We start from the raw sequence: 27,441 nt of genomic DNA on the forward strand, positions 1-27,441 counted from the left end.
GGTAAATATTCATTTCCAGTCACAGAACCTCAAACACAAAGTTTAGTTTCTGTTCCTGTTACATTTTCAAAGTGGTTACCACACACCAGTTCAAAGCTACAAACATTTGTCACAGTAGGGACAAACAAATCAGCCCAGAACCCAACACTCTGAAAGGAATCTTGATTCAACCAACACCCACAATCTACAGGGAAAATGCATTTCTCTTCACCTCATTTTTGGTATTTTCCAAAAAGGAATGCCTCAATTTTGCATGTCACAGAACAAAGCTTAGGAACTAATAAAAACCTCTATTATTCCCCCTAAAAACAGATCAGGATCCAACACACCATCTAGAATTCCCATCAAAACAAACCTCACCTGCAACTTCTAAATGTTCATGAAGAACAGAAGAAAAATAATTTCCCAGGAAACTTAAGAGCACCTGTTTTGAAGTGATAGCACACACCCTTGGCTATGATTAATTTGTACCACATTCCAAAGGGCTTATTTTAAATGGTAAATCAACATTGAAAATGGGAGCTAAAATTCAAGTGATAATGAATTAATCCAGATTTCTGGACCTAAGGAGTTACTGATGTTTTTCATTAGCCCAATTCCTCCAAGTAACTGAAGTAGCCCTCAGCCCTGAGAAATGAGCTTTTTTCTGTGCCACTGCACTGCTAAAGGACTTTGTCAGCCCAAACCATCCTGAGTGACAGCTGAGACATCCCCTGCAAGTGTTTCTGTGCTTTGTTTTCCCCACCCCATCACCACGATCTCAAACACAGCACCTGAGCTGGAAGAAACCTGCATTTTCCACAGCAATGCATTTTTTCACCCCTGAGCTGGCTACCACCTGCACTCCAGAAACTTAAGCCATGAGGAAAACCTGGATTTTCAGGAAAGCTACCTGCAGGGCTGGAGGCAAAAAGCTGGTCAGTAAAGCCTCCTCTCTTTAGGAGTGCTTTAGTTTTTGGTTTGGGAACATGCTAAAACCAGAGGGACAAAAATCCACCCCCATGTGTGAATGCACCCACACAGCAGATTCTGGCTACCCTTTCCAGTCCTCACACCCCCAGTATCTGTTTTATTATTTTAACCATTTTCCAGGACCTCTGCTGTGCAGCTAATTTTCTTTAATGGGTATGAACTGCCACCAGCCTCTTAACCTTAAATGACCATAATTCCCACCAGAAAGCACTTGGCAATTCTCTCTTTTGCCTTCAATCCAATAACTTCAAAGTTCCTGTGATAAACTACTCAATTATAACACTATCCTAAAGCCCTCTGGCAGCACAATCTGCATATCTTCAGATTGAACATATTTTCATCTCAAGTTTTGCAATGCAGGAAATGAATTCCTGAGACTGGATTTTATGAAATACACAAATTCCACTAGTTTCCAAATCACATGGGCAAGTATGAACATCACTTCTAAAGAAAGACAAAAACTTCAAAATCATATTCAGCTGAGGTAATTCCATTTCAAAAAAAAAAAAGAAAAACCAGTACATTTCATCTCTATAAGACTCAAGTTATTTTTTTTTTCTGAACAGCTGACTTTGCAAAGGAGCATGAGAATTTATTTTTATTTCTACTGAGCTCTAGAAAGACTGGCACTCTCTGAACATTTCACATCATTTAGTTCAATAGAAGAAAAATATTCAAAGCCCTCGATCTGAGAGGAAACAAACTCCTGCAACAATCACAGGTGAGGTACTGCATGAGCAGGAAGATGCTTTGCAGCAAAGTCTCCATTGTGCCCCAAAACTCCAGCAGTGCCCCTTGAAGCAGCAAAGGCCACCTCAACCACAGATAGAGGGGTTTGAGAATTTGAAAGAATTCACTGCTGTCTGGTCCTGTGGATGTTTAGACAGTTCATCTGCAACATTGGGTCAGTGCAGGCTCTCCAGGACAGGAAAGAGACTATGAGGAAGCTGTCTGATGACATTTGAACAGAGGCTGAGACACCTGGGTTTGTTGAACTTAAATTAAAGAAAGGTTAAGGGGAGATCCTACTGCAAACTATAACCAGCAGCTCAGAGATTACAGACCCCCTTGCCTGATCTGCAGTAAGAACAAGCCACTGGTGGAAAATCATCAGGAGAGAAAAAAGCCCTGCCACAACCCCCAGTTCTTTCTAAATATTCTGCATAGCTGCAGCAAGAACTGCACAGATGCACACAGCAATACTGGGATCCAGCAATGTGGACATCTCACTCAAGAGGAACAATCAACTCACAATTCAACATTTTATCATTTTTGCTGCAGCTGTTGGATACCATGTATGTGACACTGGATAGTTTCAGTCCTCAGGAAGATTTAAACAGCAATTAAACAGCCACACAATAGCTGGAGTGTGCAAATCTCATGCTGCAGTCCATAATGTTTTTGCAATGCACCTACACGACAGCTTTTAATTCAAAAAAGGTTAGAGCCTCTGTTCTGATTACTGAAGGCTTTCAGGTATGAGTCAGATTGTTTTCTTTCTGTCTGAACAATGAGGAAAACGGACCTTCGAGGTTAAGTGCCCTCATTTTGTGAATAAGCTGTCCATTCTCAAGCCCATTACAGCAGTGCTTGGTTAAGAACACACATTAAGTGTCCAAATGATCTGGAACTGCTTGCAGACAACACACTTCTGCCCTCATCTTTATAAAAACAAGAAAAAAAAACTATTTGGCAAACTACAAATGTTAAGAAATACCCAGAAAAAAAAAAAAAAAAAAAGATCTTAACTTATTCAACTTGTGCAGTGGCTGAATTCCCTACAGCAGAGAGCAGTGGAAGTCATACCAAGGCCCACAAAAAGCAGCATAATGGATTGAGTAATTCAAGCAATCTGCTTCTTCCAAGGAAATACATGTTTGTCTCAGCCTGCAGGAATTCCTGTCTAATTATTACAGTGTAAAGGTTTTGTTATCCACATAGAGGAATCGTTATGCTGACAGCATAATGTTGAACAGTACATTTTACACTCCTGTGTCCTTCACCTCTGTCCCCAGAGTCCTGTACTTGGCTCTTGATGAGTTCCAGATCTCCTCTGGCAGTGGAACCTGTGCCCTGGTAGAAGACAGAGACACTGCAGGAAGAATAAAAGGGATGGAGGTTGTCCTGGCCCTCCCTCGTGCGCCAGTGCACACTTGGAGATGAGGACAAACAGCACCCAGGGGTGCAGAAACACTGCCCAAACCTCAAGTGATGGTCTAAGCAAAGTGAAAGCTCCTCTGGAGCTCAAGCTGGCAAAGGTCATCAAGAAAAGCTCCTAGCAGATCATTAGCTATAAAATCATAAACAAGATGTGATGGTTCAGTGACAGACTGAGGTGCTCAGAGCCTTTCCCAGCACAGTCTCCCATGTTCTTGTGGTCAAGGAGGAGAGAAACAGCCAGGAGTGGCAGAGGATCAAATAAAGCATCACTTGAGAGCTCCTGACCTGAACAAGCCTGCAGGAAGACAGGACACATCTGCTGGTGCAGAGATCAGGCTGACACAGCTCAGCCTCCCCCTGACACCTCCAAAACGGGCAAGTACCACCTCTGCCCTGAAAAGGTTCAAAAGCACAATATGGCAAAGAGCAGGCTGGTCAGCAGCAGCCTCAGCTGGGTACTGGGAAAGTCACTGAAAATACTACAGCAGGCAATTTCTGGTTTTCAGAACCCAAAGGGACATGAATTCCATGTTCTGCTTTGTTCAGAGGCTGAGCCAGAACATCTCACAAAGTCCCTTTCAACCTTAACAATTCCATGATTCTACATTTCTGCAAAGGAAAAGAGTAAAACAAGTATTTGTTGTCTTTTGTTTCAGGGGGAGTTCAGGGAATAGCAGAAAACTTTAAATATGAAGCTTAAAAAAAATAGAAAATACTTTAAAATACAGCTGCTACAGAAACATGGTTTAATATGAAGAAGTGCACATCATCAAGAAAAGTACAGTTCCGTGTCAGATTAGCTCAAGCATAATTTTAATTCACACTAAAAAAAATAAAACCCAGGGTTAAAAACTGCACATGGAAAAGGTCACTGCTTTTTACTTCTTTTCAATTCTTGATCTTGTTTAGCCATTCCTACTTATCTCCTACCACTGTAGCTCTTCTTTCATGTCCAGCAGGACCAGCTGCTTACATGGATTTCAGGTGGTCAGACCAGCCCAGTGCTATTCCAAAGCTCAGACTGCCACTAAGGCAGGAATTAGACCTTGTCCAGCATTCTCTGGGCCATATTTTCAGCCAGCTAGCACACAGACAATCTCATCAGGATATGAACAGAGATGTGCCTGTACTTCAATGTCTGACACTTCTGGACTCATCTGGGCAAAGAGCATTCCTGCAAACTTCAGCAAAACACACATTGCTCTAATTTTGCATTTCACTTAACAGTGTGGTGTGTAACTGAATAGATCACAGTGAAGAAACTGCAGTGTTTGGGTGTTCTTTACTAATATAGACAACCTGATATTTCAGACTTGCAATATTTCACACCTGCTCCTGACTGCTGTAAATTCTTGGTAACTTGGAAAGACATTCTACGAACAAGCAAATTATTTTAGTGAAGCCTGGCATGAAAACCAAGCCTTGATTTCATCACCCTGCTCCCTTTCAGACATGCACAGACTAGAAACCCTTCCCAGATCTGTTCCTGGAAAGGTAAGAGAGATCTCTGTTTATATTTGGGGTTTTTCTTTTTGTTGCTGTTCGGGGTTTTGTTTTTTTAATGTAAAAAGCATCCAGTTTCACCAATTCTATTCATTCCTAGCACCACCACGCTGAGCGTAACATGTCTACAGAGGCCACTGTGGAGCAGAGGAAGCCAAAATGTTGCAATAAAATGTGTAGGACAGTTCTAATACATAAAATTCCCAACAAAAATGAATTTTGAAGGAAGGGTTGTATTGACTTGATGTTAGCAACCAGATGTTGCAGCAATTTACAAGCAATTTTCTTCACTCTTGAGTAGATTCCCACCTTCCTCGTCCTCCATTCTCATCCCACTTTTGGTTTTTTACTTGCTGCAGTAAAGCTGAATTGATTTCACAATGTTTTCTAAATGAACACAAAACTCAAGTTTTCTTAAAGCCTCTGCACAGAAATTTGAGTTTCAAGTTACTGAAACTCTTCATGCTTACAAAACCACTTTGCACTAACCCTGCTGCATACATGAGGGCTATGAAAGAACCAACCCGGAAATTATCTGTTCTATAAAATGAAGTTAACATCAACTGGGAACAATCCATTTTCATCTTCTAAATGACTTCATAAGCAATTAGCTAAAGAACTTTCCAGGGTGGGGGGGGAAAGGAACACAAAACCAAAACCAATGCCAAACAAACCCCCAAAAATCCATAAAACACTTCTGATTGCTCCTTATCTTCTGCTGCCTTTTCACATGTTATCTATTAAAACTCAAAGCTCCAAGGGATCATTGGGTTGTTTCCTACACTTTCACATTCTTATCTGAGAAACTTATATCCAGATGTGTGTTTTCTTCTCTCTGAAGAACCAGCCTTTCCCTTAGGGCTTTATTTCTCAGTATCTATTTCCACTTCTGGAAAACAAGTTCTCTTTGCTCATGAATTTCCCTTCCATTTTTTTATTTTTTTTCCTTCACCTTTTTTTTTCTGGTCTCCAGCTAACCTCCCTGCTGCATTTATCTAGGCATTTCAGAAATGTACAATTGCTTCCCTGTACCATTCCCTCACAATGAGTTCTCTTTTTTGCTGCCCAGCTGTATTCTCAAAACCCCATCTCTAACCAGCTCTACCACTTCAAGGGGATGAGACTGCCAGGGCCTCTTCTCACCACTCTACAACTATTTCACACAAGCTTGTGACCCAGAGGCTCCCACATTGCTCAGTGATGCTGTAAGCACTGCTGCCCTCCCCAAACAAAGATGTTTCATCCAGGTTTTGCCAAAATCAGCATTTCAAAAAAAACCGTTCCTAATATAATGCCTCCCCAGTCTAAACAAAACCATCACACAGACAAAAGACAAAATTGGAGAAAATCCATGGGTCAAGTTCCCACTGAAGTCCAGGCAAAATTTGCTTTAGGACAAACAGGAAGGCACAAGGCACGTAAGCTGCCTTCTGGACTCATCTTCTCCTTGCTGAAATTTCTCAGAGTCATATTTAAACAACACAACTGTTTTAATTAAACATTGCTGTCCCATACATTGCTGTGGACAAGCAGTGCATACATATGCAGGATTACTTTAATGGGCTGCATGTCCTGGGATCACATCTGTTATGTGAACTTTATATGCTACACACTCTGTCCTAAACCAGAGAGAATGGGCAAACTGCTGTTTGCTATTTCCTTATTGGGAGAGCAAAAAAATCATTAATGTAAATTTAAATTATATTCTTAGATAGGGAAAGTGTAACAATGCAGGATTTCTTTGTTCCTTCACCTTGCATAAAACAGCACATCCCAAGTAACATTATACAAAATTCTAAGGAAGAGTCTTCTGGTTTTGGACAAGACTTTGGTAATCTTCAAAGGATAACTGAAATCAAGAATTGGAATATTTTCTATTTTGGGACAAATCGTTTGTAGAAAAAAAACTCTTCCAAGTGACTCAAAGTCCTTTCATTAGGGTGATATCTTTAACATATGACACTGCATTTAATGCTAGCACTGAAAACCCTCTTAGGCAGGCAGACAACCAAGTACTACTGCAGCTTAAAAAGCTGCTAAAATATTTGAAGAAGTGTTCAATGTTGCCCAGTGCACACCCAGAGCAAATGTCAGAGATGACAATTCAGTAGCACAATTTTGCTAAACTGCCTTAAGATACTTTGTTTTACTCTGACCTGTGAAAGTGTGGAAGGCTCTCAACCCGTGGTATCATTTCAAACTTTCAGGATTATTTATTAGGTTCCACAACAACATACACCAGTAACACTTCACAGTCTACTAACACTTGTATTCTGCACCAGTTAATTATCACATTCCTTACCTGCCACAGGAGAAAAGGAAAAAGACCAAGGAAAAAAAAGTCCAAGGATTCAGGAATAGTCCCTAACTATTAGTATGCACAAGCATGCACCTTGTTTCTGCTATCAAAATGTTATTTTCCTAATAGTTACATGCTTATCTTTTGACACATTTCATGAGAAACTTGATTTCCACACTCTTCCCCTCCATTCTGTGCCTCTCTCTCCCCACTGAAACAGCCAACCTTGACAGAATCCAGCTCTTGAAATAAAATTTGGAGACAGACATTAAACACTGCATTTGATAGTGCTGTGATCTTGGAGATCAGAACCTCAGCTCCACTATAAATGAAATTCATTACCATTTCTGTTGTCATGCCTAGAAGCACCCATACAATAGCTCAAGATTTCTTCATACTGAGCAGTGTGCAAACAAAGATTTCCCAAAGGATTGTCTGCAAAGAAAAAAGAGCAAAGGGATGAAGACAAGCAGATGAAACAGAACTGATGAGTACAGCAGGCACTGTCCTCAACTCCAACACTGTTTGGTTCTTTTTAAACAAGGACTGTTCCTCTCAAGAAACAGCATCAGACTGGAATGGAAAAGAATATATCTATCAGAAATGGAGCTCATCACCATCCTCCCGACATTTTCTACAAGCATGTTGACAAGCTATTAAAAATGGGTTACTGATCTCCAAATCACTGACCTCCAGATCACTCTACCCTCCCCTTCCATGGAGCCCTGCCTGAAACAGAATCAGCAATCTGTGTCTCTGTAGAATCAAACAGCTGGCCAGGTGCAGAGAAAACACCCTGGGGGACTGCAGGCAGCTCCTGTGTCCTGCTGCTGTGAGTGACTGCTGGGATGCAGAGACACAGCACAATGTCACCACTGTATCCCCACACCACAGAGGAGGGGTAATTCATTCCTGAATACAACACTGATTCCAATTAATTGCTAAATACAACACTGCTGCCCCAAATCACACTGACCGTGGGTGAACAGGGAAGACAGTGAGGTCCCAAAATCCCCAGTGCTGCCTGGAATCCAAAAAAACTTACAGGTGTTTGGGTCTCTGTCATTGCTCTGGTACTAATTCCACCAGGCTGAGCCCTCTCCAGGCAGCTGGAGCAGGAATAAAGCAGGCACAGCATCCTCCAGGCAGGAGGCACACAGGACTCTCCTGAGGAGTCCCTTTGACAGAAAGCTAAGAATTATTTCTGCAACAGTATTGCAACTATTGAGGAAAACAGGTAAAAATGAACTGCTGGGTAACATCAATTCTATAATCAACTTAGAAGCAAATTTCAGATAGATTTTGAAGACTGGTCAATGGATAGTCAAGACAAGACCACCTTTAAAACTGAGTTTTCTGCCTCATTTTAACCACATTCATGTTCACCAGTGACAGCAAAGGAGATTTGAACCAGTGGCTACATTCTCATTTCTACCTGAGAGACAAGATTAGGGTCTTAGAAAAAGAAGTACATCACAAATAGAAAGGTAAAAATCTAATTGCAAGCTCCAGAAATCTATCAATCATAAGATTAAAAACATATATTGCAGCCATCAAACAGATGGTGTAAAAGTGAAATACAAAAATTTATTCTGACAGACCAGATTCAGTTTCGGGGGGAGGGGGGGGGGGGGGGAAGGCTGAAAATAACTGGAAGAGGTAAGAATCAGCCTCTTAAATTCCCTTTTCTGTAGAGATAGCCTTCAACTCAATCTCAAATTTATTGAGTACAGAGCACAGACCTGTTCCCCTTATCTTTGATGCATTTAATACCATTAGACAAACTGTCAGCTGCTTACAAGGCCATTTGCTAATGGGGAAGAAGCAGTTCTTGCCATTGACAAGATCCATTTGAGATCTTAAATGATGACATGTCTGACTAGGAAACACTGAAAACAGACTTGGAAATAAAGCATTACAGATCTCTGGAGAAAAGACTTAGAAAACACTGAAAACAGAGCAGCCTGGACCATATTGCAACCCAAATATGACTGGAACCCAGCCCTTTGTTATCCTGAATATGACTTGAACAACAAACAAAAAAAATGTAGAATTTATATAACTTTACACTGACAAACAAAAGCTGTCAGTGAACATAAGAGGGATGGGAGTCACCACAACAGTCCTAGATCAAAATCCATATCATGTTATGCTGTAATGCTTGAATCAATGAGAGCTTCTAGAATCTTCCTGAGACCCCAGCAGCAGCAGAAAGGAGCCAAGGACAGGAGGCACATTTCCACCAGCCTGTCCCTCACAAGAGCACAGGGAAGTGACCTCTATTACAACATTTCCTGACCACCACTGCTCCCATCTGCACTCCTGCAGCAGGAATGCAGATTATAAATAGACTGACAATCACCTGAAAGAGCCTCTGCCACACCTCCCTGGCAGTCAGTCATTCTCCTTCATGCTGACAACATCATTTTTCTTCAAAAAGCTTTGCCCCTTGAGGTTCACTTTAGCTTTGCTCCCCAAACTTATCTTCCTTCCTCACCTGAGGTTATAAGCTTGCTGTGTCTCCTCCTCCCTAAGGACAAACACCACTGTTTTGTCTTGCAGGAGTGGAAAATAAATCCAACAGGGAAAAGAAGCCCCTTCAGAGAGCTGGGGACCACAAGTGGGTGGATTCCTACAGGTGCTCCCTGCCAGGCTGTGGGAAATCAAGCATGAGGGGCACCACATAAACTTTATCAAGGGTTTTGGGAAATGAAGCTTCAAGGTGTTTGAGCTGTTAGTTGCTGGAAGGGAGCACATCCTGATTTAAGCCTTCTGAATAGTCTCTGCAGTAAACAAGCTCAATTCTCTGTAAGGAGTCACTGACATTATTCACTGAATATCCTTATTAGAGACAAGCTCTTTTCCCCTATTATCACTATCCCCACTTGTGAGATTTCTGTGAGAAAATCATTTTTCTCTGCTCTGTGGAAGTTGAGGAATAGTCTAAATACTCTTGAAAACACAAACAACAAACACCAGAAGTCAATGTCCATGCAGAACAAACTACTTTTGTTTTAAACACAACTGGAAATTCTTGTAGTCTGGCAGTGACATTCCAAAAGATTCCAGGTAGTTTTCACTATGAAGGTCAAACAACAGTGCACAACACAAGGAGTTTATACAACTACTATGCCAATAAAAGGTATTAGGATTTACTTTTTTTTGGCCTTACATCCCTAAAGGTAATACCTGTATTCTTGGCTACATGCCTCCTCGAACCCATACAATGCACAAATTCTAGGGATATAAAACCAATCCTCATCATCTGTATTTTAGGACTTCCTAAAAGACAGCAGCTGCTCTTTAGAAGGGCAATTTTGCTTTGGCCTAATTCCTTTGCATGAATCAATACTCAACTGCAGAAGTAAGAATATGAATAAACCAAATAGTCTCAGAGAAGCTCATTAAAAAGTTCTGCAGGAAGTAGCCTGGTCTCTTTCATCTCAAAATCTAATCCAAATTTGTGCAAATAAATACAGGCAACATGACAATGGCCACTACTTGCTTCTGCAGCTACCAATTTACAACAGCTAATTTCATCCTCCTTCCTGCTCCCATTGCTTCAAAACCATGTCACAAATTTAACAGCACCAGACTGATCCTACCCAAGTTTGTGCCAACATCCACTCAAGCACTACTAGTCAGAGTTGCACTAGGAAAGGGAAGTATCCCCATTAAATCAGGGAACTCAGCCGAGTTTTCCCAGCAGCAGTCCTTCCAAGAGCAAGCTTTTCCAAGCCAAAGCCATGTACATCCACTTACTGACACATGACCCAGGGAAAAAATATCTGAGAAAGGTTTTGGAGACAATTACTACAAACAAATGAGTGGTAATCCCTAGTGGGAAGGACTCTAGAAAAGCAGAATGTCAGTGTAAGAGTCACATAATTATATTTGCATGTGTTTAACATTGCCTTCTGCAGGAATATGGAATCATTCAAGACAGGAGCTGAGATTTAATTTGGAGACAGAAATGAGGAAGTTGAAGACTTATTACAAGCCAGTGCAACTTCAGCAGCTCCACGCACCTAGGCCAAAACCACCATAATAATATATTTGTGTAACAGAAACCCCAGACCACATGAAAACTCAGGAGTAAGCAGATGACTAAGCTTCTAAATTGCACCTAAATGTGGACACACTCAATTTAGCTGCTCAGACAAAGCACAGAACAGATTAGTCCTGGAAGCTTTATCAAGTTAGCAAGGTAAAGAATCCTTCAAATGAAAGACAAAACAAAGCAATGACTAACACAGGAGAGCTATCAATTAAACAAGAGCCTAAGCCACCAAACATAAACTCATCAGGAACTCAAACATGGTTAAATTCTCCAAAGAAGCTTTTATACATATATAATGTGCTGCTAACAGACAGGGAGATAACCAGGCATGAATGGGAGGAAAAACACAAAGGCTCATGCTTCACATTCAAACAGAAGGCAGACACTGACCCAGAAGACTTCTGAGCAGGGTCTCAGTATCACTTGTTCCTTTCAGAGCTGAAAACTCAGCTGTCAGGCAGGTGGCTTTGATCTGCTCACTGCATTTATGCATCATCTCAAACTAAACGTGGCTATCAGCATTATTAAGTGTTATAAACAGCCACATGTATAATATTCTACTTATATAGAAAACATTTCCACTGAAGGAAATTATAAATAATCGCACCCAAGAGCTGAAGCACAGCTAAGGAAACTCAGATCATGGGAGTTTGATTGAGCAATCCTAAGGACCATTTCAGAAAGGTAAAATATTTGGGATTCTCATGGATGTGTTTACATATCCTTAAATTTTCTTCCTTTAATAGGCAAAAATGTCTTACCAGTTGCCCAGATAAAAGATAAAAATCACCATGCCCACTCCAGAATTTATCTAATAAATTACCAGTTTTTCTCCAAAACACAAAAATTCTCTCAACTTTTATTTTTGGTAGAGTGCTAAATTGCTTCACAAGTGTGGGAGGGATCAGTAAATACTAACAACCACCACAGGGGCAGCTCTACCACCCTGCTCAAGGGCCTCTGAGGAGCATCTTGCTCTGCAACATGAGGACATATTGCAAATATGGAATAGGATGGTTATCCTGAGCATTCCTTCTCCAGAACAAGGATAATTGAAAGTCACTCCTGGAAGTGACAAGGAGTTGCTTCACCACTTATTTTCTCCAGACTGAGTAATGTCATTGTGCAGCAAAACAGTTTTCACCTCTTTTGAGCCCTTCATGAGAGCTGAGCCAAAGCTTCCATCTCAACCACACAATTAGAAGACTATCATAGAATGTAATAACAAGGTAAAAACTGCAACATAAACCTAACACTTGCTATATTTGAAAGGCTACTATTAAAGATCAAAAAAATTTAAACATTAAAAATGAAAGTATGGGATTGTTTTATAACTCTGTTTCTGGGATCACCAATTAACCTGTGGATTTCCTTCAAGGTAGAAAACACAGGTACAAACCTACAGACCTTCAAAGTGTTCAGGAAAAAAAAATAAATCAAGCATGCATCTCATTTCTCATGAAGAATCAAAGCTAGTTCATTTAACAGAACTTCTCAATAAGAAATTCTTTTCCCCCTAAAGATATTTCCCATTGTTCCCTTAATGCTATATTTTCAGTTTTCCTGGGTTTCATATTAACACAAATTTGAATAATATTTAACTTGGCTCCACTAGCCCAAACAATCTGTAACATTTGTCCAAACATAACTCGAAAAGCTTGGTGGCAAAATATTTTAAGTGGTGCCATTAGATCTCTTACTAATTAAAGCAAAAAGTTTCCGACTTGAACAGGTATGAAGAATTTTTAGCTCAGGAGAATGCAGAAAGAAATAAATATCTTTCCAGAGCATAACAGTTTAAAAAGGCACTTCGTGTGTGGCCATTAAAAAACTTGTTAAAATTATTTTCCCAACATATAAACATTTCTCCGAGATTAAAAATATTTTTGTGATTTCAGATATCATCAATTTGGTCTTATTTACATGCTAAACATGCTAGTAAGAATATTACACATCAACCCAGTGTTATGTCATAAATAGTTACAGGTTGCTGTGGACCACAGGGCAAATGAGATCCTCTGATATATCCTGTGGCTGACTGATGTTTCACCTATGAGCAGAATTCAGACTCGAAGGAATAGAGTCTTTTTCTCTCTACTGCTTACATTAGAAAACCCAATTTAGTGCAATTAGTAGAAATCTAGATTTCAAGGAACTGATACAAGCTTTAAAACAGATGTAATGAAGATGTTGGTGAACACTACAAAAACAGTGAAAGGCTCACAATGGACTGACAGAACTGAAAACTGAAAACAGTATTTAAAATGCAGATAAAGTGTTACCACATGACCTTCTGTATCCTATTTCCACAAGGTTTCAGCCACTGAATGATCCAACAATACACTATTTATATATGCAAAAAAACCCCAAACAAACCATCCAACACAGCTACATTTCAGATTTATCAGTGGTGGTATCTCTGAGGTTAAATGTTCAAACTGAATATTGTGAAATCGCTACTATTGTTCTTTTCACAGCCATTAATCTAAAATTAAAATCTGTAAATAACACCAAAAAGAACAAGACCAAGACAGTGATTATGCTCTCCTTCATTCTTTTTAACACTTAATCTGCCAAGGCCAAGAGCTGCCTTCTTCTGGCTCAGCTTCCTGCAGCAGGTAAGCAAAGTTCACTTCTCTGTGATGTTCATTCTCATACATGAAACCCAATAACGACATGAATTCAGCCCCCCTACAACTCCAGCTATAACAAATTACCATTTATGAAATGATTCTCAGGTGGCCAACTAACCTTGGTCTTGTGAATCATTTTAACCTGCAATTTAAAAGTTTAATCCTAGCCTTTAACTCTTTAAGCCATTCACACACCTCACCAGTGAAGCACACAAACCACCCATGTTATCACGCATACTTGGCATGCTCCCCTGGCACTGGATTGTTGTGGGGTTTGTTGCTCCAGATTTGGGGATTTTTGGCTTTAAAATGCCAGGTTGCTACCCACCAATTTTAGAGTACACAGTTTCAGGCAGAGAAGTTCTGGTTTCTATAGCACTGACATCTGAGAGCTATTGCTCACACAGCTGAGGTTAAAAGGAGGGCTGATACGGCCACAAAACATTAAAGGTTGTAGAATAGCATAGTAAGAAAGCAGCATATTGCTATCATTTAAGAGCTCTCAGCACTATAAAATGCATTTAGAAACAGCCAAGGATTCTATAAAATTTCATTCTGGGACGAGCTTAGCCTTTAGGAGGGCTCTTTGCACACAAACTTTGTTTGCTTAGTAACCTCATCTAGCTTTCTTCCTCGGAGGAAAAACTGCCTGAGAATTTGAAGTTTCCCCAAGTCCATGACCCAGAAGGAAATAAAACAGGAAGTCAGGCCATACAATCTACAGCATTTGCTTACAAGTTCAAAAACATTTTAAGTTATGGGCTAATCCACATGAGGCACAACAGAGTGCGCTCTCCTGGGTCACCCGGGAGCGCCGTGCGGAGGCTCAGCTTAACTTTTCTCCCTGGACCTGTCCCTGTCCCGGACCGACAGAGGCTCAGTTTAACATTCCTCCCTCCCTGGACATATGTCCCTGTCCTGGACCAGGGGAGGCTCAGCTTAACTTTTCTCCCTGGACATATGTCCCTGTCCTGGACCAGCGGAGGCTCAGCTTAACTTTTCTCCCTGGACGTGTCCCTGTCCCGGACCGATAGAGGCTCAGTTTAACATTTCCCCCTGGACGTGTCCCTGTCCCGGACCGACAAAGGCTCAGTTTAACATTCCTCCCTGGACGTGTTCCTGTCCCGGACCGACAAAGGCTCAGTTGAACTTTTCTCCCTGGACGTGTCCCTGTCCCAGACCGACAGAGGCTCAGTTGAACATTCCTCCCTCCCTGGACATATGTCCCTGTCCCGGACCGATAGAGGCTCAGTTTAACATTCCTCCCTGGACGTGTCCCTGTCTCGCACCGGGCACTCTCTGAGATGTGCCATCTGCTATGCATTAAGGCACGTCAGAGACGCCATCCCCTGCACCGGGCGAGTGCCAGAACTCTATCAGAAAACTCAAGTTTGCTTTCAGCTTTCTCCCTAGGAACTCACTGAGCAAGTAAGAACAGTCAGCTAAAAAAAACTCCCGAGAACTTAACAATGCAAGGGTTTTGCTACGAACACATTCATTATTCTCCGTGCTCCCCACAGCGTTGCTCTGCTATCATAAACCCTGAAGCAGATTAAAAATTGAATAACCAGCTTCCCCGCAGCAGTTTAAAACAGAAATTAGAGGCTGCTTAATGTGATTTCTCCATTTGAATTAGTTTATGGAAGCAGTCGGTTTTCCACGGTGATGAAATCACCGTGCTGAGAAAGTAAGGAGAAACTGCTACCAGCCGCCAGGTAAAAACATCCAGGTTTCTAATTGCATATTAAATTGGTGTTTGCACTGACAGTGATTACAGCCGGGAGCACTCCAGCTACAGCTCCGAACTCCATTTCAAGCAAGTCACTGCAAAACCCGATCAGGCGGCAGCTGAAAGTTAACGTGAAACTCTGAAACTGATCGTTCGTACAAAGGCACAGCGGCAGCAGCGCTGGAACCCCCGAAAAGCTCCTCCCCTTCCCTCCTGAAAACATGAATCCGTGTTGGATTGCTGAAACTCCTGTGACCGAGCACTCTGCACTGATAGGCAGGTGTTGGGAAACTCGTCCCAGGTGTTCCTGCAAGTGCTCGAGAAGCCCTTAACGGTTTTTACTCACAGTCTCTCCGCATTCCTGGGAATATCCCTCGGCACAGTTTTGAGTCCCAGTCCGTGACAATCCACGTTGGAAGCAATACACGTACACTTATGCGGGCATCCTCCAACAGGCATCCAACTCACGGAGCTCCAAAAGCTCAGGATCATTCCAAGGCACAGAAACGCACTTCTTCCACCAGACACCATGGTTCTCGATGGTTTCAGTGGGTATTAAAGTGAGCGCGATCAGCCGGCCCTTAAAGATGAAATGCCTCTGAGAAAAAAAAGGAAAAGAAAACAAGAGGCTCTTAGTACAGCCCAAGGGAACCCACCACTGCCATCATCGCCGGAGCACCAGCAAAGCTTCAAAGGCGCCCGAGAAGGTCACGTTAGGTGGAAGAAGGTGGGGAATTGCCTTTCGGGCTCAGGTTTCTTTCTGTTATCTACGAACGGTACCAGAAGGCAGATAGTTTAACAGAGCTCGAGCCAGATGCGTCCTCAGATGAAAGAGAACCCGGGAGCGGAGGCAAACACACACAAAACATCCATCAGGAGCGGCGGCAACCTCCAAAACAGCCTCCTCCGCTCTGCACCGCCCCACCTGGGCCGGGCAGGTAACCCGCGGAGGGGACGGCCGGCGCTTCGCAGCGACCCCTCGGCCGCGGGCCCGCCCCCGCCGCGGGCTGTGCGGGGCAGTGCCGGAGCCGTGCCGGGCTGTGCCGAGCTGTACCGGAGCTCTACCGGAGAGGTGCCGGAGCGGCGCTGCCGCCGCTGCCGAGCGCGGAGCGGGGATGGAGCGGGGCGCGCCCCCCCCGCCGCGCCATTGGCCGGCGCGCCTGACGTCACCGCCCGCCCGGCCCGCGCCCGCGGCGCCGCGAGTTCGGGACCCGCGGGGACCGGGACGGGGACCGGGACATTGCGGAGCGGGGCCCGCCCGGGGACAGCGCGGAGGGGACTCAGCGGCGCCTCGCAGCCCCTTCTTCTCTTCCCCGCCCGGCGCCGCGGCGGGGGGAAGCGGCTCCCAGAGAGGGGCGAGCCCGGTCCCGGTTCTGGTTTCGGGAAGGAATGTGAGGGCTGGAGCACGGGAACGGGCGCGCAGCGGCTCCGCGCTGCCTGTGCGGCCGGCGAGGCTCCGCCGCCTTTTGTTGGCCGCGTTCGCTCTCCCCGAGTACCCCCTGGCGGCGGCTGCGCGGCCAGGGACACCCGGGCTCCTTCTCCCCGCACATCGCGGGGACACCCGGGCTCTGCTCTCCGCACAGCGCGGGGACACCCGGGCTCTGCTCCCCGCACACCGCGGGGACACCCGGGCTCTGCTCCCCGCACAGCGCGGGGACACCCGGGCTCTGCTCCCCGCACATCGCGGGGACACCCGGGCTCTGCTCCCCGCACATCGCGGGGACACCCGGGCTCTGCTCCCCGCACACCGCGGGGACACCCGGGCTCTGCTCCCCGCACACCACCCGGACACCCGGGCTCTGCTCCCCGCACATCACCCGGACACCCGGGCTCTGCTCCCCGCACATCACCCGGACACCCGGGCTCTGCTCCCCGCACATCACCCGGACACCCGGGCTCTGCTCCCCGCACATCACCCGGACACCCGGGCTCTGCTCCCCGCACATCACTCGGACACCCGGGCTCTGCTCCCCGCACACCGCGGGGACACCCGGGCTCTGCTCCCCGCACATCATCCGGACACCCGGGCTCTGCTCCCCGCACATCATCCGGACACCCGGGCTCTGCTCCCCGCACATCATCCGGACACCCGGGCTCTGCTCCCCGCACATCACCCGGACACCCGGGCTCTGCTCTCCACCCACCAGGACCATCCTCGTCCCGCCCCAAGTCCGAGCGCCTCCCGCCCCGGGACTGGGGTCGCTGCTGGGCTTCCAGCACTGAAGTTCAGCACCAAATGTTGAAACTGGTAAAAATTTGCTTAGTAAGACAAAAGCAGGGTCCCTGCACATGGTCATTCTGTTCCGATTTGGTGCAGTTTAAGGCTCGGTTATTTTACCTAATGGCCAAAGAAAGAAGATCACTGGGAATTTTTTTTTTTTTTTTTTTTTTTTTTTTTTTTTTTTTTTTGGTTAGTCTTGGCCCCTTAGCAGGAAGGGTCTGCTTGTAGTACACCATACACACAGTGACCTCCTGACCCAAAGTAAAGCTGGTGTATGCACATCATGAACATCTGCCTGTTTCAATAAACTTTGTTTCTTATTTCACAGACGTAAAAATAGTTCAAAAGACAGGTTTATGACTAACTTACTTGGGAACACAGATAATCTGTTCTTTATCTGCATCACAAACTTGTGGTCCATGACTATGGAATCTATGCTCTGATGCTGTGGGTAGGGAAGTTTTCAGCAAGGATCATTGCCAGCATTACCACACAACCCTCACAACACTTCAAAGATCTGACATGGCTAAATTACATTAGGACTCAGGTTCTCAGGTTGTGCTCAAAATACACTCTCATCTTTTTTCTACAGATATTTAGTATTTTAAGTGAAAAACAGTAGGAAAAACACCACTGCAAGATGTTCACCACAAGCTATACATATGGTCTTCCAGTTTGCAGCAGCACATCCTAAATAACTTGTTAATTCCTAGCAATGTTTTCTTCATGTTTTGATTACTGAAGTTTGGAATTACCTGAGGCATTCCTGCCCTCCTGGATAGCTGCTTTTGCCCAAACCAGTGAAGTGTCCTCCTTTACAGCCAGCAAAGCAACTACTTCTGCAACAAGCAAAGTTTTGACACTCCAGTGTTTCCATGTGAAGGCAAATTTATGAAATAACACAAGCAAGACCACAAGTTAACCTTCGACTCTCCTGGTCTTTGTCTGAAAAAGCAAGAAAGTTGTTTTTCTCATTTAGTGGTGAATTATTGCATTAAATACTGTATTTGTTCATAGCAACCACCTTAATCAAGCCTTGGGATTGAACCTCTTATAAGAGAACCCCAATGCTCAGTTAAGTGGCCCTTATATAGCAGTATCCAGCCCAAGAAGGTTCAGTGGCAAGTGACATAAGGTTTGAAAACGCCCAGAGAGACTCGGCTGTCACTCCTTCAAGTGGCTGCTTTATGCTGCTTCAGAAGAGATTAGAAAACACTATCCCCTCATCTCTCCCAGATCCACAAGCTCGGGAAGGTGGGGATCACACTGGCTGGATTCCCAAATTATCCTCTCTTTTCCTGGGTCAAAAGGCAGAGGAGAATGACTTTGCCCCCCCCAGCATGAACAGAAGTAAGGACCAAAGCCACAGAGCCCTCTCAGCCTCAGGGTGCCCAAAGCAGCAGTGATAACTGGGGCCGAGCCGTGCCCCTCTCCTGCTCCCTCTCGAGAGGCCAAAAGCACAGCCAGCTCCAGGCATGTCACCGACACTCAGCACTATCTATTCTGAGGCCAGCACCCTCCCTCAAGTGTGAGCCTACAAGAGATCAGCCCTTGAACAAGGAACAGCTGCTTCAGACCAGGCAAGGCAGAAATTGCACTGCTTAGGAAGACAAAGTACTCGGAAAGCTCTGAAGTCTCCTCCGCACAGACTGATGGTGAACACCCTCAGCTCCTTCTGACAGTGGAAATACTTTTGTTGGAACCTAATTTTCCTTGGAAGCCAGGCAACATCATTCCAAGGAAAGGCTCTTTTCCTGTTCTAGTTCACTAGCAATCATCTTCCCAGCTCTGAAGACAGCCCTAAGGAGAGGCACACACCCCTCACCTCAGGAGGGCGTACAGAAGCAGCTGGATGCTCAGTAAATAAGATTATAGGTAATGAAGACATCATAGCCTGATGGAATTTTTTTAACTGTTTATCTGTGATGAATTTCAAATTCTAAAGAACAGCATTCCTAAAACCTTTTCAACACTGTCATGCAAAGCAGTTGACATATTCCATGCTTCAGTGGTAATCCCTCACAATAAAATTTCCCTGAAAGGCAAGTGAACCTGATTAAGTGGCAGAAAAATTGATGTGCCAAAAGCTGAGCCTATCCTTGAAACATATTTAATTTTTATAAAAACCAAGAAGCACATTTTCCTACATTCCAGTTAAAATAGTTCTTAAAGGGAGATGGGCCATAATCTCAAGATACACCACAGTGGAGCAGAATGTTAACTCTGTTGGTTTTCCTTCACACACATCCCATGGCTTCTGGCTCACAGCAATTGCCACAAGCTGGCAAACAAGTCACTCTTCATTCCCTTTGTAGGGCATTGGCAGAGGTCAGCACAGCCTGTGTAAGACAAAACTGCACAAAACTACGAATTATTGGATAATTTGAATATATAAAGTGTTTCTTCCTAATATAAATATAAATTTAGGCAAGTTATTTTAGGAGCCATCTAAAGCTGGATAGCTTTTATCTATACTATTTCCTTGAGTATTAGACACTACCAACATTTCCATATATGTAAAACCCCTTACAAACAAGATTACTATCAAAGGTGTGCTGTCTGCTCAGCAGGGATGTAAATCTTGCCTGCAACTTCTGCAATAAGAAATATAGTACAAAGAAATATAGTTTCCCTTAGTAAATTAGTAGTTCACTACTTAGAACATCTCTGAAAACTGACTAATACATAAATATTTGTTTTAAAGCAAGGAAAAAAAGTAGGTTTGCTTCTTTCCCCTTAGCATAAGATGACATTTATTAAGTAGATGTTCAGAGTATATCTACATTCAAGCCATGCTGCCACCTAAGTGCTTCTGTAGCTGCCTTCTGTCAAGAATCCACCATCAACATCCTTGCAATAGCACCCTCCATAACAGCCCTCCATAAAGTTAAATTTTGGGAGCAGGGTGGGTAGAACCAGACCATCACAGCAGGTGCTTGGGAGGAGATAAGTGGGGGAAATAAATAAAAAAATAAATCCCTTCTCTAGACAATTTTGAACTTCCAACACATTCTTTGCAAAACACTCAAGCACAAGTGTTTACAGTTAATTTCAAGATAAATTACATGGTGTGTCATGTATAACGTCACTGTGTCCCTCGTTGGGGACTGCCTGGGCATTTGTGCACAGGCACACGCTGTGCAGCAAGTGTGACATGTCTGAGCAGCACAGGACTCGCTGCACTGGTGCTGTGCATGTGGCCTGCACATGTGCAGGACAGCTGATGGCTCCCAAATGCTCATTTTTTAGTATGCACAATAGCCAGTTGTCCAGAGGCCTGATGGGAACTGGTCAGCTGGATGAAGTCCTGAAATCAAAAATTTATGGGCAAAGAGTAGGATCCATTAAAGGAATCCAAGCACGTGGCACTCTGGTTGGGGAGCACAAGAGCATCACAGAAGGTCGTGCTGCAGGATACCTGCACAACAGAGCAGAGCTCCCACCAGCAGCAAGCAGGAGGAAATGACTGATTTTGTTTACTTCAAAGGAATCAAGCCTTGCATCTTATCATAAGTCACAAGGCGCTCTGAACAGCTCAAAGAGGAGCTCTCAAGCACACCAGACACATCGCTTAATGCTTCCCCACATGATCAGGCTGATGTGTGCATTTCAAACGTGCTCTGCTCAAACCCCGCCTAATTCTAAAGCCACTGATGCAACCACCGGGGACGCGATGACATAGAGCGAGTTAAATAAAGTCTCCGAGCGCATTGCCTAAAAAGGACATAGAGCAAACCCTCGGGAGCCCTGGCAATGCCGAGGAACTCGAACTGGGTTTTTAGCAGAGCTCGGAATAGCCCGGACCCGGAGCGATGCCGGTGCCGGCGCCGCTCGGAGCTGCCTCGGGGTCGCGGTGCCCTCTCGCGGCCGCGATCGCTCCTCTCCTTAACCCAAAAACCTTGTTTCCTACTCGCTGTTAAGAACGAGTTAAGCTAAGCAAACGATGTTTGCACCCCGCCTTCGTTTTTAAATGTTGTGCCTACTGAAATAAGCGTGTGCCTCTCTTACAATACTACAAAATGAAAACAGTCATCAGATCCAAGACACAAGAAGGTTACTGCTTCCTCTGAAATAGAAACGAGAAAGTCTAGCCAAGGAAAGAAGCCTTGTATGCCCTTCAAACATGTTAAAATACCATCAACCTGTACATCCCTGCTCATAAATCCACTCCCACTGGGAGATGTGGTAAGGGGAAGATGAGTCAGAAGGGTTCTGCCACTTTGTCCCCTGGCTCACTGGGACACAAAAAGTGTGGAAACTTAAGGTAACAAAGAATTTAAACGGATTTAATGGAAGAAATCTAAGTGGATTTCTTCCACTCAGAGCAGAACTCCCATAACAGTAATTATGTAGGAGATCATGAATGAAACTTAAACCATCTATTTTCTCTCTTGCTTAGATTCAGAGACTGAATTGCAATTGTCCTTCAAATTTGGAATTAGTTTATTCTGTCAGTTAAATTCTAATAATGGGTAGTATTGAATTCACTTGCTCCTTATTATAGTTTCTAATCTGCTATTGCTCCAATAGCCAAAGTGGGAAGTTCCAGAAAGCCAACACTGAGATGGGATCATGCACCTTCACAGCTGCTGAAAATGTGTTAAATGTGTTAAAGAATTTTAAATTACAGCTCATGAAGTAAATAAAAAGTAGTTCCACTAAAAGCTTAGCAAATTAAATTAGCTTTTCCTGTATTAGATTTGTATCCTGTATCAGAAACAAGCCTTTCACATTATATCCCCTCTGCTGCTTGCCCTGCCATATATTCCATCAGCTATAGAGCATTGAGTTACCTGTCTCGTGCACACACAACTTGCTACACCTTTTTCTGCTTCATGCTCAGCATTTAAGTAAATGAATGACCAGAAGGAGGAAAAGACAGGAAGTACAACCTACAATTATATGCTTTTACCACAGAAAAATCTCCTAATAAATAAACATTAAATCTGCAATCAATAAGAGCATGGTTTGCGTGTAGCAGGCAATATTCAAGATATTTCATTCTGTTTACAGGGAGTATAATAATTCTGCAAGGAAGTACCAAATTAGTTGGAAGATCTGAATCATTTCAATGTTTATGAAATAGGTAAAAGGCCAAGGAGGTCACAGCATAGCATCTTTTCAGAATTGAGGGCATTACTTTTGATGCAGGACAATGGTCACAGGAGAGATTGGAGAGTCAAACCGTATAACCATGACCTTCACTACCACATGAAGCAGTATTTCCATTGCTTCAGCTTGTTCTGTCTCCAGCAGAAATTGTCACTAAGCAATTTTGAGATGTTCTGCATCAGAGCACATGTAGGGTTTCTTTTGTTGTTTGATTTTTTTTTTCTAATTCAAGGCATAATAATTCCCTATTCATGGTTGTTTACACTAGCAGTTCTAAAAACCCCCAAACAGAGGGACACAAATCATGGCTAGAAATTTAAATACAGGCTTCTTGCTCCACCATTGAGGTGGATTAAATGCACAAGTTTTCAGAGCTGCAGTAACCTAAATACTTAAAGTTTTAAATATTTGACTACTTCCTCTGTTTGGAGTCCAAATCAGAAAGATGGGGCAAGATGTAACATACACATAAGACCTTTACAAATGGAAAGAGTGTTTATTACCTTGCATTGTCTTGAAGGACAAAACTAAGCTGCAAGTTTTGGCATCTTTGGAGAAAATGAAGGCATTTAAAGCTGTTATAAATCACATGTGTATTGTGATTGAATGTTATTAGCACTTGCACTTAGAGCAGTGCCACTGCCACAGTGTGAAATGTTCCATTACCTCACCCTGGACGGTTCACATGACCAATGTGTCGAGCAGAACTGTCTGGTTTTGAAGCATAAGTGCTTTCTTAGAATGTTTGCTTCAAAAGGTGCAGCAAGAGAAGTTAAAATATCATTTAGCATGTGCTGGCATCAGGAGTTCAGGTCTTCACCTACTCACAACAGAGTGGTTTCCTACCATTTACTCGTCAGAAGTTAAAAAATATGTTCAGTGCAAAGCTTAGGCAGTTTTGCCAACACACATTAAAAATTCTTCTGAGCACAGAGAGGAAATATCTAGTGCTTAAAGCAGGAACCAGAAAACCTGGATTTTGTTTTTGTGTTACTTAGGGGCTATGACCTTGGCAAGTCAGCCTTCTGGCCTCCATTTAGTAGTTTGTAAAGATTTATAATACACACCAGGTTATAGAGCAGTCTGAGCTTTTCAAAGCATGTTTCAAGAATTATTTTTTCTGTCTAAGTTAAAGTCTACATTAAATATAAAGAACTAAAAGTATTTTGTAAATATGCAATGTTTTATTAATGTGAACATTTTGTGGTCTTTGACAGTAGAACATTTTTTTTTCCCTTATGAATGTCTTTAATGGATATGGTAATTGAAAGCAAAGTACTGTAGAAAATTCCAACTTTTCCCTGTAAGTGCTTACATATGTATGTACATTGATCTGGAAGGCTGTAGAACAGTATTTTTAACAGTACTCTTCAAAATCTGCTCTGCATGTTGTATGAAAGGCATAGAACACCAAAGAACGAAGGATCTGAGAGCATTTTATGGAATTTTCCACTTCAAAAGATTTGCATATCTAGTTAATACATTTTGTAGATTTCTGCATGCTTAGGCTTTCTAATTTCACATTCCCAAACCCCAGGGGGTGAAAAGTACAAGAAATTTCCCAGTGAAACCATAACCATGAGCACAATACTGTGACCAGCCACACTGCACAGAGCAAAAAGGGTTTGGCTGGTCTTTGGGCTGCACAGGCTTCCTCATATAACTTATTCCAAGACAATACTTGGAAAGAAAACTCCATAATGGTTATTCTAAGGCATTAGAATTGAAGATATCAAGTTGAATCCTGCACTTGTTATAAAAAATTAATAAAACCCATTGGAATGAGAGCAGTCTGTGTCCAATATGGTTCCTAATTAGAAACCAGATGCTGTCCATTTAATGAAGTTGATGGGCACAAAAATCTCTAAAGTGATACTTCAAATCTTGTTTCTACTTTTGGGCACAAAAATATTGATCTGCTCAGACTTTTGAAGTATTAAGAGAGTTTAAACATTTTTAAGGTAGAAATGAAAGTCTTAAATGTTAACGTTCCTCATTACTAAGATTGGTAAATAATGTGTTGGGCCTTTAAATTAGACTTCCTTATGATCATGGTTGTCTTTTATCAAGAGAAATTGTTTAGGAACATTGGGATTAAAAGGGTAACTATGCTTTGTTCAATGAACATACAATATATGGAAACAAAAGAACAGAACTGAAAATTAAAACTTCTCTTTCCGGTGGCAAGCAGTAGCCTTGGTTTCAAACAGTTTAATTTTATGACATCATTCACTGTCACTGTGGAAGAAATAGGAGAGAAATCCTGAAATTATGTAACCTTATATGTGAACTCTCAGGATTGCATAATCTAATTGCATTTCTATAATTTTCTCTTCAAGGATTGAAGCATTTTATGATTCACCCTCAATAACCCTCTTCACAGAGAACACAATTTACAAAAGAAAAGACCTTATGCTATTAACCTTTTGGTTCTTAAAAAAGGTCTCTGAATGTCAAAATACCAATTTACTCAATAGTGACTCTAAAACCTGGCTTCATAGCCAGTACTATTTCTAAGCTTGAGGTTTGATTCCTTAGAAACCCATTCTATACCATTATAACCTACCATTGCAGATTACTATTTCATTATGAATAGTCCAAAAGATTTGACTTTATTATTCCTTTTCTTTAAAATGTCTTTTACTGTAACTTGTACCTTCTTTACTGTCATATACAATCATCTACCTTTAAGTATGGAGAAAATCAATTCACATCACAGATGGAATTCTTTTCCAAGATGCTGTGCAGAAAACATAGTTCAAATTTCAAGACAACTGCTACTTATCTGGAAACAGCTTTTTCCCTCCATAACCACTATTAAAAAATTATTAACAACCTCCAGTCACTATTTTCACTTGCACGGTTAGTCTGATTTTTTTAATGCCTCTTCTTTCTCATTTTAGCTTGGCCAGTGCAATTTTGGTCACACTCTGCAGGATCCACTGCACATGCCTCCCACACCATCCCCAACATTTCTGTTTCAGGGAGCACAGCTCAGCACTGAGCCTGTTGCCTTTTTCCCAATCTAGAAATGAAACTTGAGATAATTTTAATAAGGAGGTAATACAAAAGTGGATCTTTATTTGAAGGCTTTTGTGGACATCTTTCCATAGCTGCCCCTGAAGGCCTTCAAATAAAGATTCACTTGTATATTACCTCCTTACTAAAATTACGTTGAATTTCAAGCCAGGCTGGGATGGGACACAGCTCCCAGATTGGGGCTGTTTGTGCCATGACAGCTTTGCCTTCATTCTGCACCAGGTGGTGAGCACAAAACACCAGCTGGGCCACTTGGGCTTGGTATTTAACTCTTGAAGTAGATGGAACAGGAGACAGGAATCAAGAAAGTGACTAAACAAGCAGAAAGCAGTTGAAGATCTGAAAGAACTAAACCCAAAATATATGACCACAAAAAAAGAAGCAGTAGAGTTATTTTGTTACTGGACATTACAATAAACTAAGAAAGTAGAAAGTAATTGCTGTAGGAAGCCTGGATTCCCATTCACTCTTGATCAGTTTGAATTGAGGGTGAACATTTCTCCACCATTTTATTGTCATACAACTGCTCCCTTGTACCAAAATGTAAGAAGTGATTCCACGAATTAGGACAGAACTTGTCTTTTGTAAACAGGCAATTTGGAACGGTTCCAACTGCATCAAGTGGAAATTTATGTGGTTAGTGGGAATTTTTCTGGCAATCTAATTATTGAAGTAGCATTTTTAGAGCCTAAAACAGCCAGGAGACAGATTTAGAAAATGTCAAACAAAGGCTTTGAAGTTTCAACTGAAAGTCTAAACTGTTCACTTCTTCATTTCACACAAACAAGTTGTTTTTGTTTTTTTTTTTTGACCCAGCATTTTGGATTGGAAATCTTTCCAGTGTAATTAGGCAGAATAAATATGCAGGGGCAAAGGCCAACTCATGGAACAGAAAAGGGTGTTGGGTTTGATTTGTTTTGAGATTTTTTTTATCACAACAATATGTCTAGTGGGAATATAATCAAGTATTTGACTACAGTTAATAACATCACTGCTTACTGAAACCTTAAGTCTCTTCCTCAGGACATAAATTACTACTGGCCAAGTGTCCAAGGCCAACAGCTCTGGCTGGTTCTATGTCATGGTATTGACTTCCACTATTCAAACTCAACATTAGCTTCACTTCTCTCTCCCATGTCACTTCCCAATGCTCAGCTGACATCAACTCCTAAAGTTTGTGCAAAATACATCCTGAATTCAAAATTACACTTGAGGCTAGACACATTCAGATCCCCATCCAGTCTAGTGGGCATTGTGGCAGTAGTTCACTCTCTCAATGCAGCTTTTAGGCAATCCAGCTTGAGACATCACTATCACAACAAGCCTTTCTGTAGAGCCTGGTATCAGAATTTAAATTATGACTTTACCATCATCTTTTAGTGATGCCAAATTTACCATGTCCAATAAAGACAACAGGAAGTGTATTTTGTACTTGGTATTTTGAGACAGCACTCAGCCAAGTTGGACTGCAAGGTTTCCCTTCCAGATGTTCACCTTGATCCTCGCTGCTATTCCAAGGCTCTGATTTTGCTGACATTTCAGAAAGACATTCCCAGCAATGCCAGAGCATCTCTGTGCCCTCAGTCACCAAACTTGGTCAATCTGCCTCCTGCAGCTGGGTCACCCCTGCTGTCACTGCCAGCCCTGCTCCCTGAGCTGGGTATTTATAGCAAGAGGTTCAGCCCAGGTAGTCAGGGGCTGATATGCACTTCA

General features: G+C 42.7%; 1 protein-coding gene across 4 annotated transcripts in view; it reads right to left on the reverse strand.

Annotated features, from left to right (window-relative positions):
- SLIT3 (slit guidance ligand 3) overlaps positions 1-16,473 on the reverse strand; it is a 463,958-nt gene extending 447,485 nt beyond the window's left edge. Inside the window, exons 1-2 of one of the 4 annotated variants that reach the window (XM_079319923.1) lie at positions 16,137-16,468; positions 15,703-15,954 (exon numbers count right to left, since the gene is read on the reverse strand). In XM_079319923.1, coding sequence (XP_079176049.1) covers positions 15,703-15,887 — 185 coding nt within the window. In that variant the 5' untranslated portion in view covers positions 15,888-15,954; positions 16,137-16,468. Of the gene's footprint in view, positions 1-15,702 lie in introns of all 4 variants that reach the window. The other 3 variants (XM_079319921.1, XM_079319920.1, XM_079319922.1) reach the window with 3 other exon arrangements.
- Positions 16,474-27,441: the final 10,968 nt, after the last annotated feature.

The sequence above is a fragment of the Erithacus rubecula genome (assembly GCF_903797595.1).
Source record: "Erithacus rubecula genome assembly, chromosome: 16".
NCBI lineage: Eukaryota > Metazoa > Chordata > Aves > Passeriformes > Muscicapidae > Erithacus > Erithacus rubecula.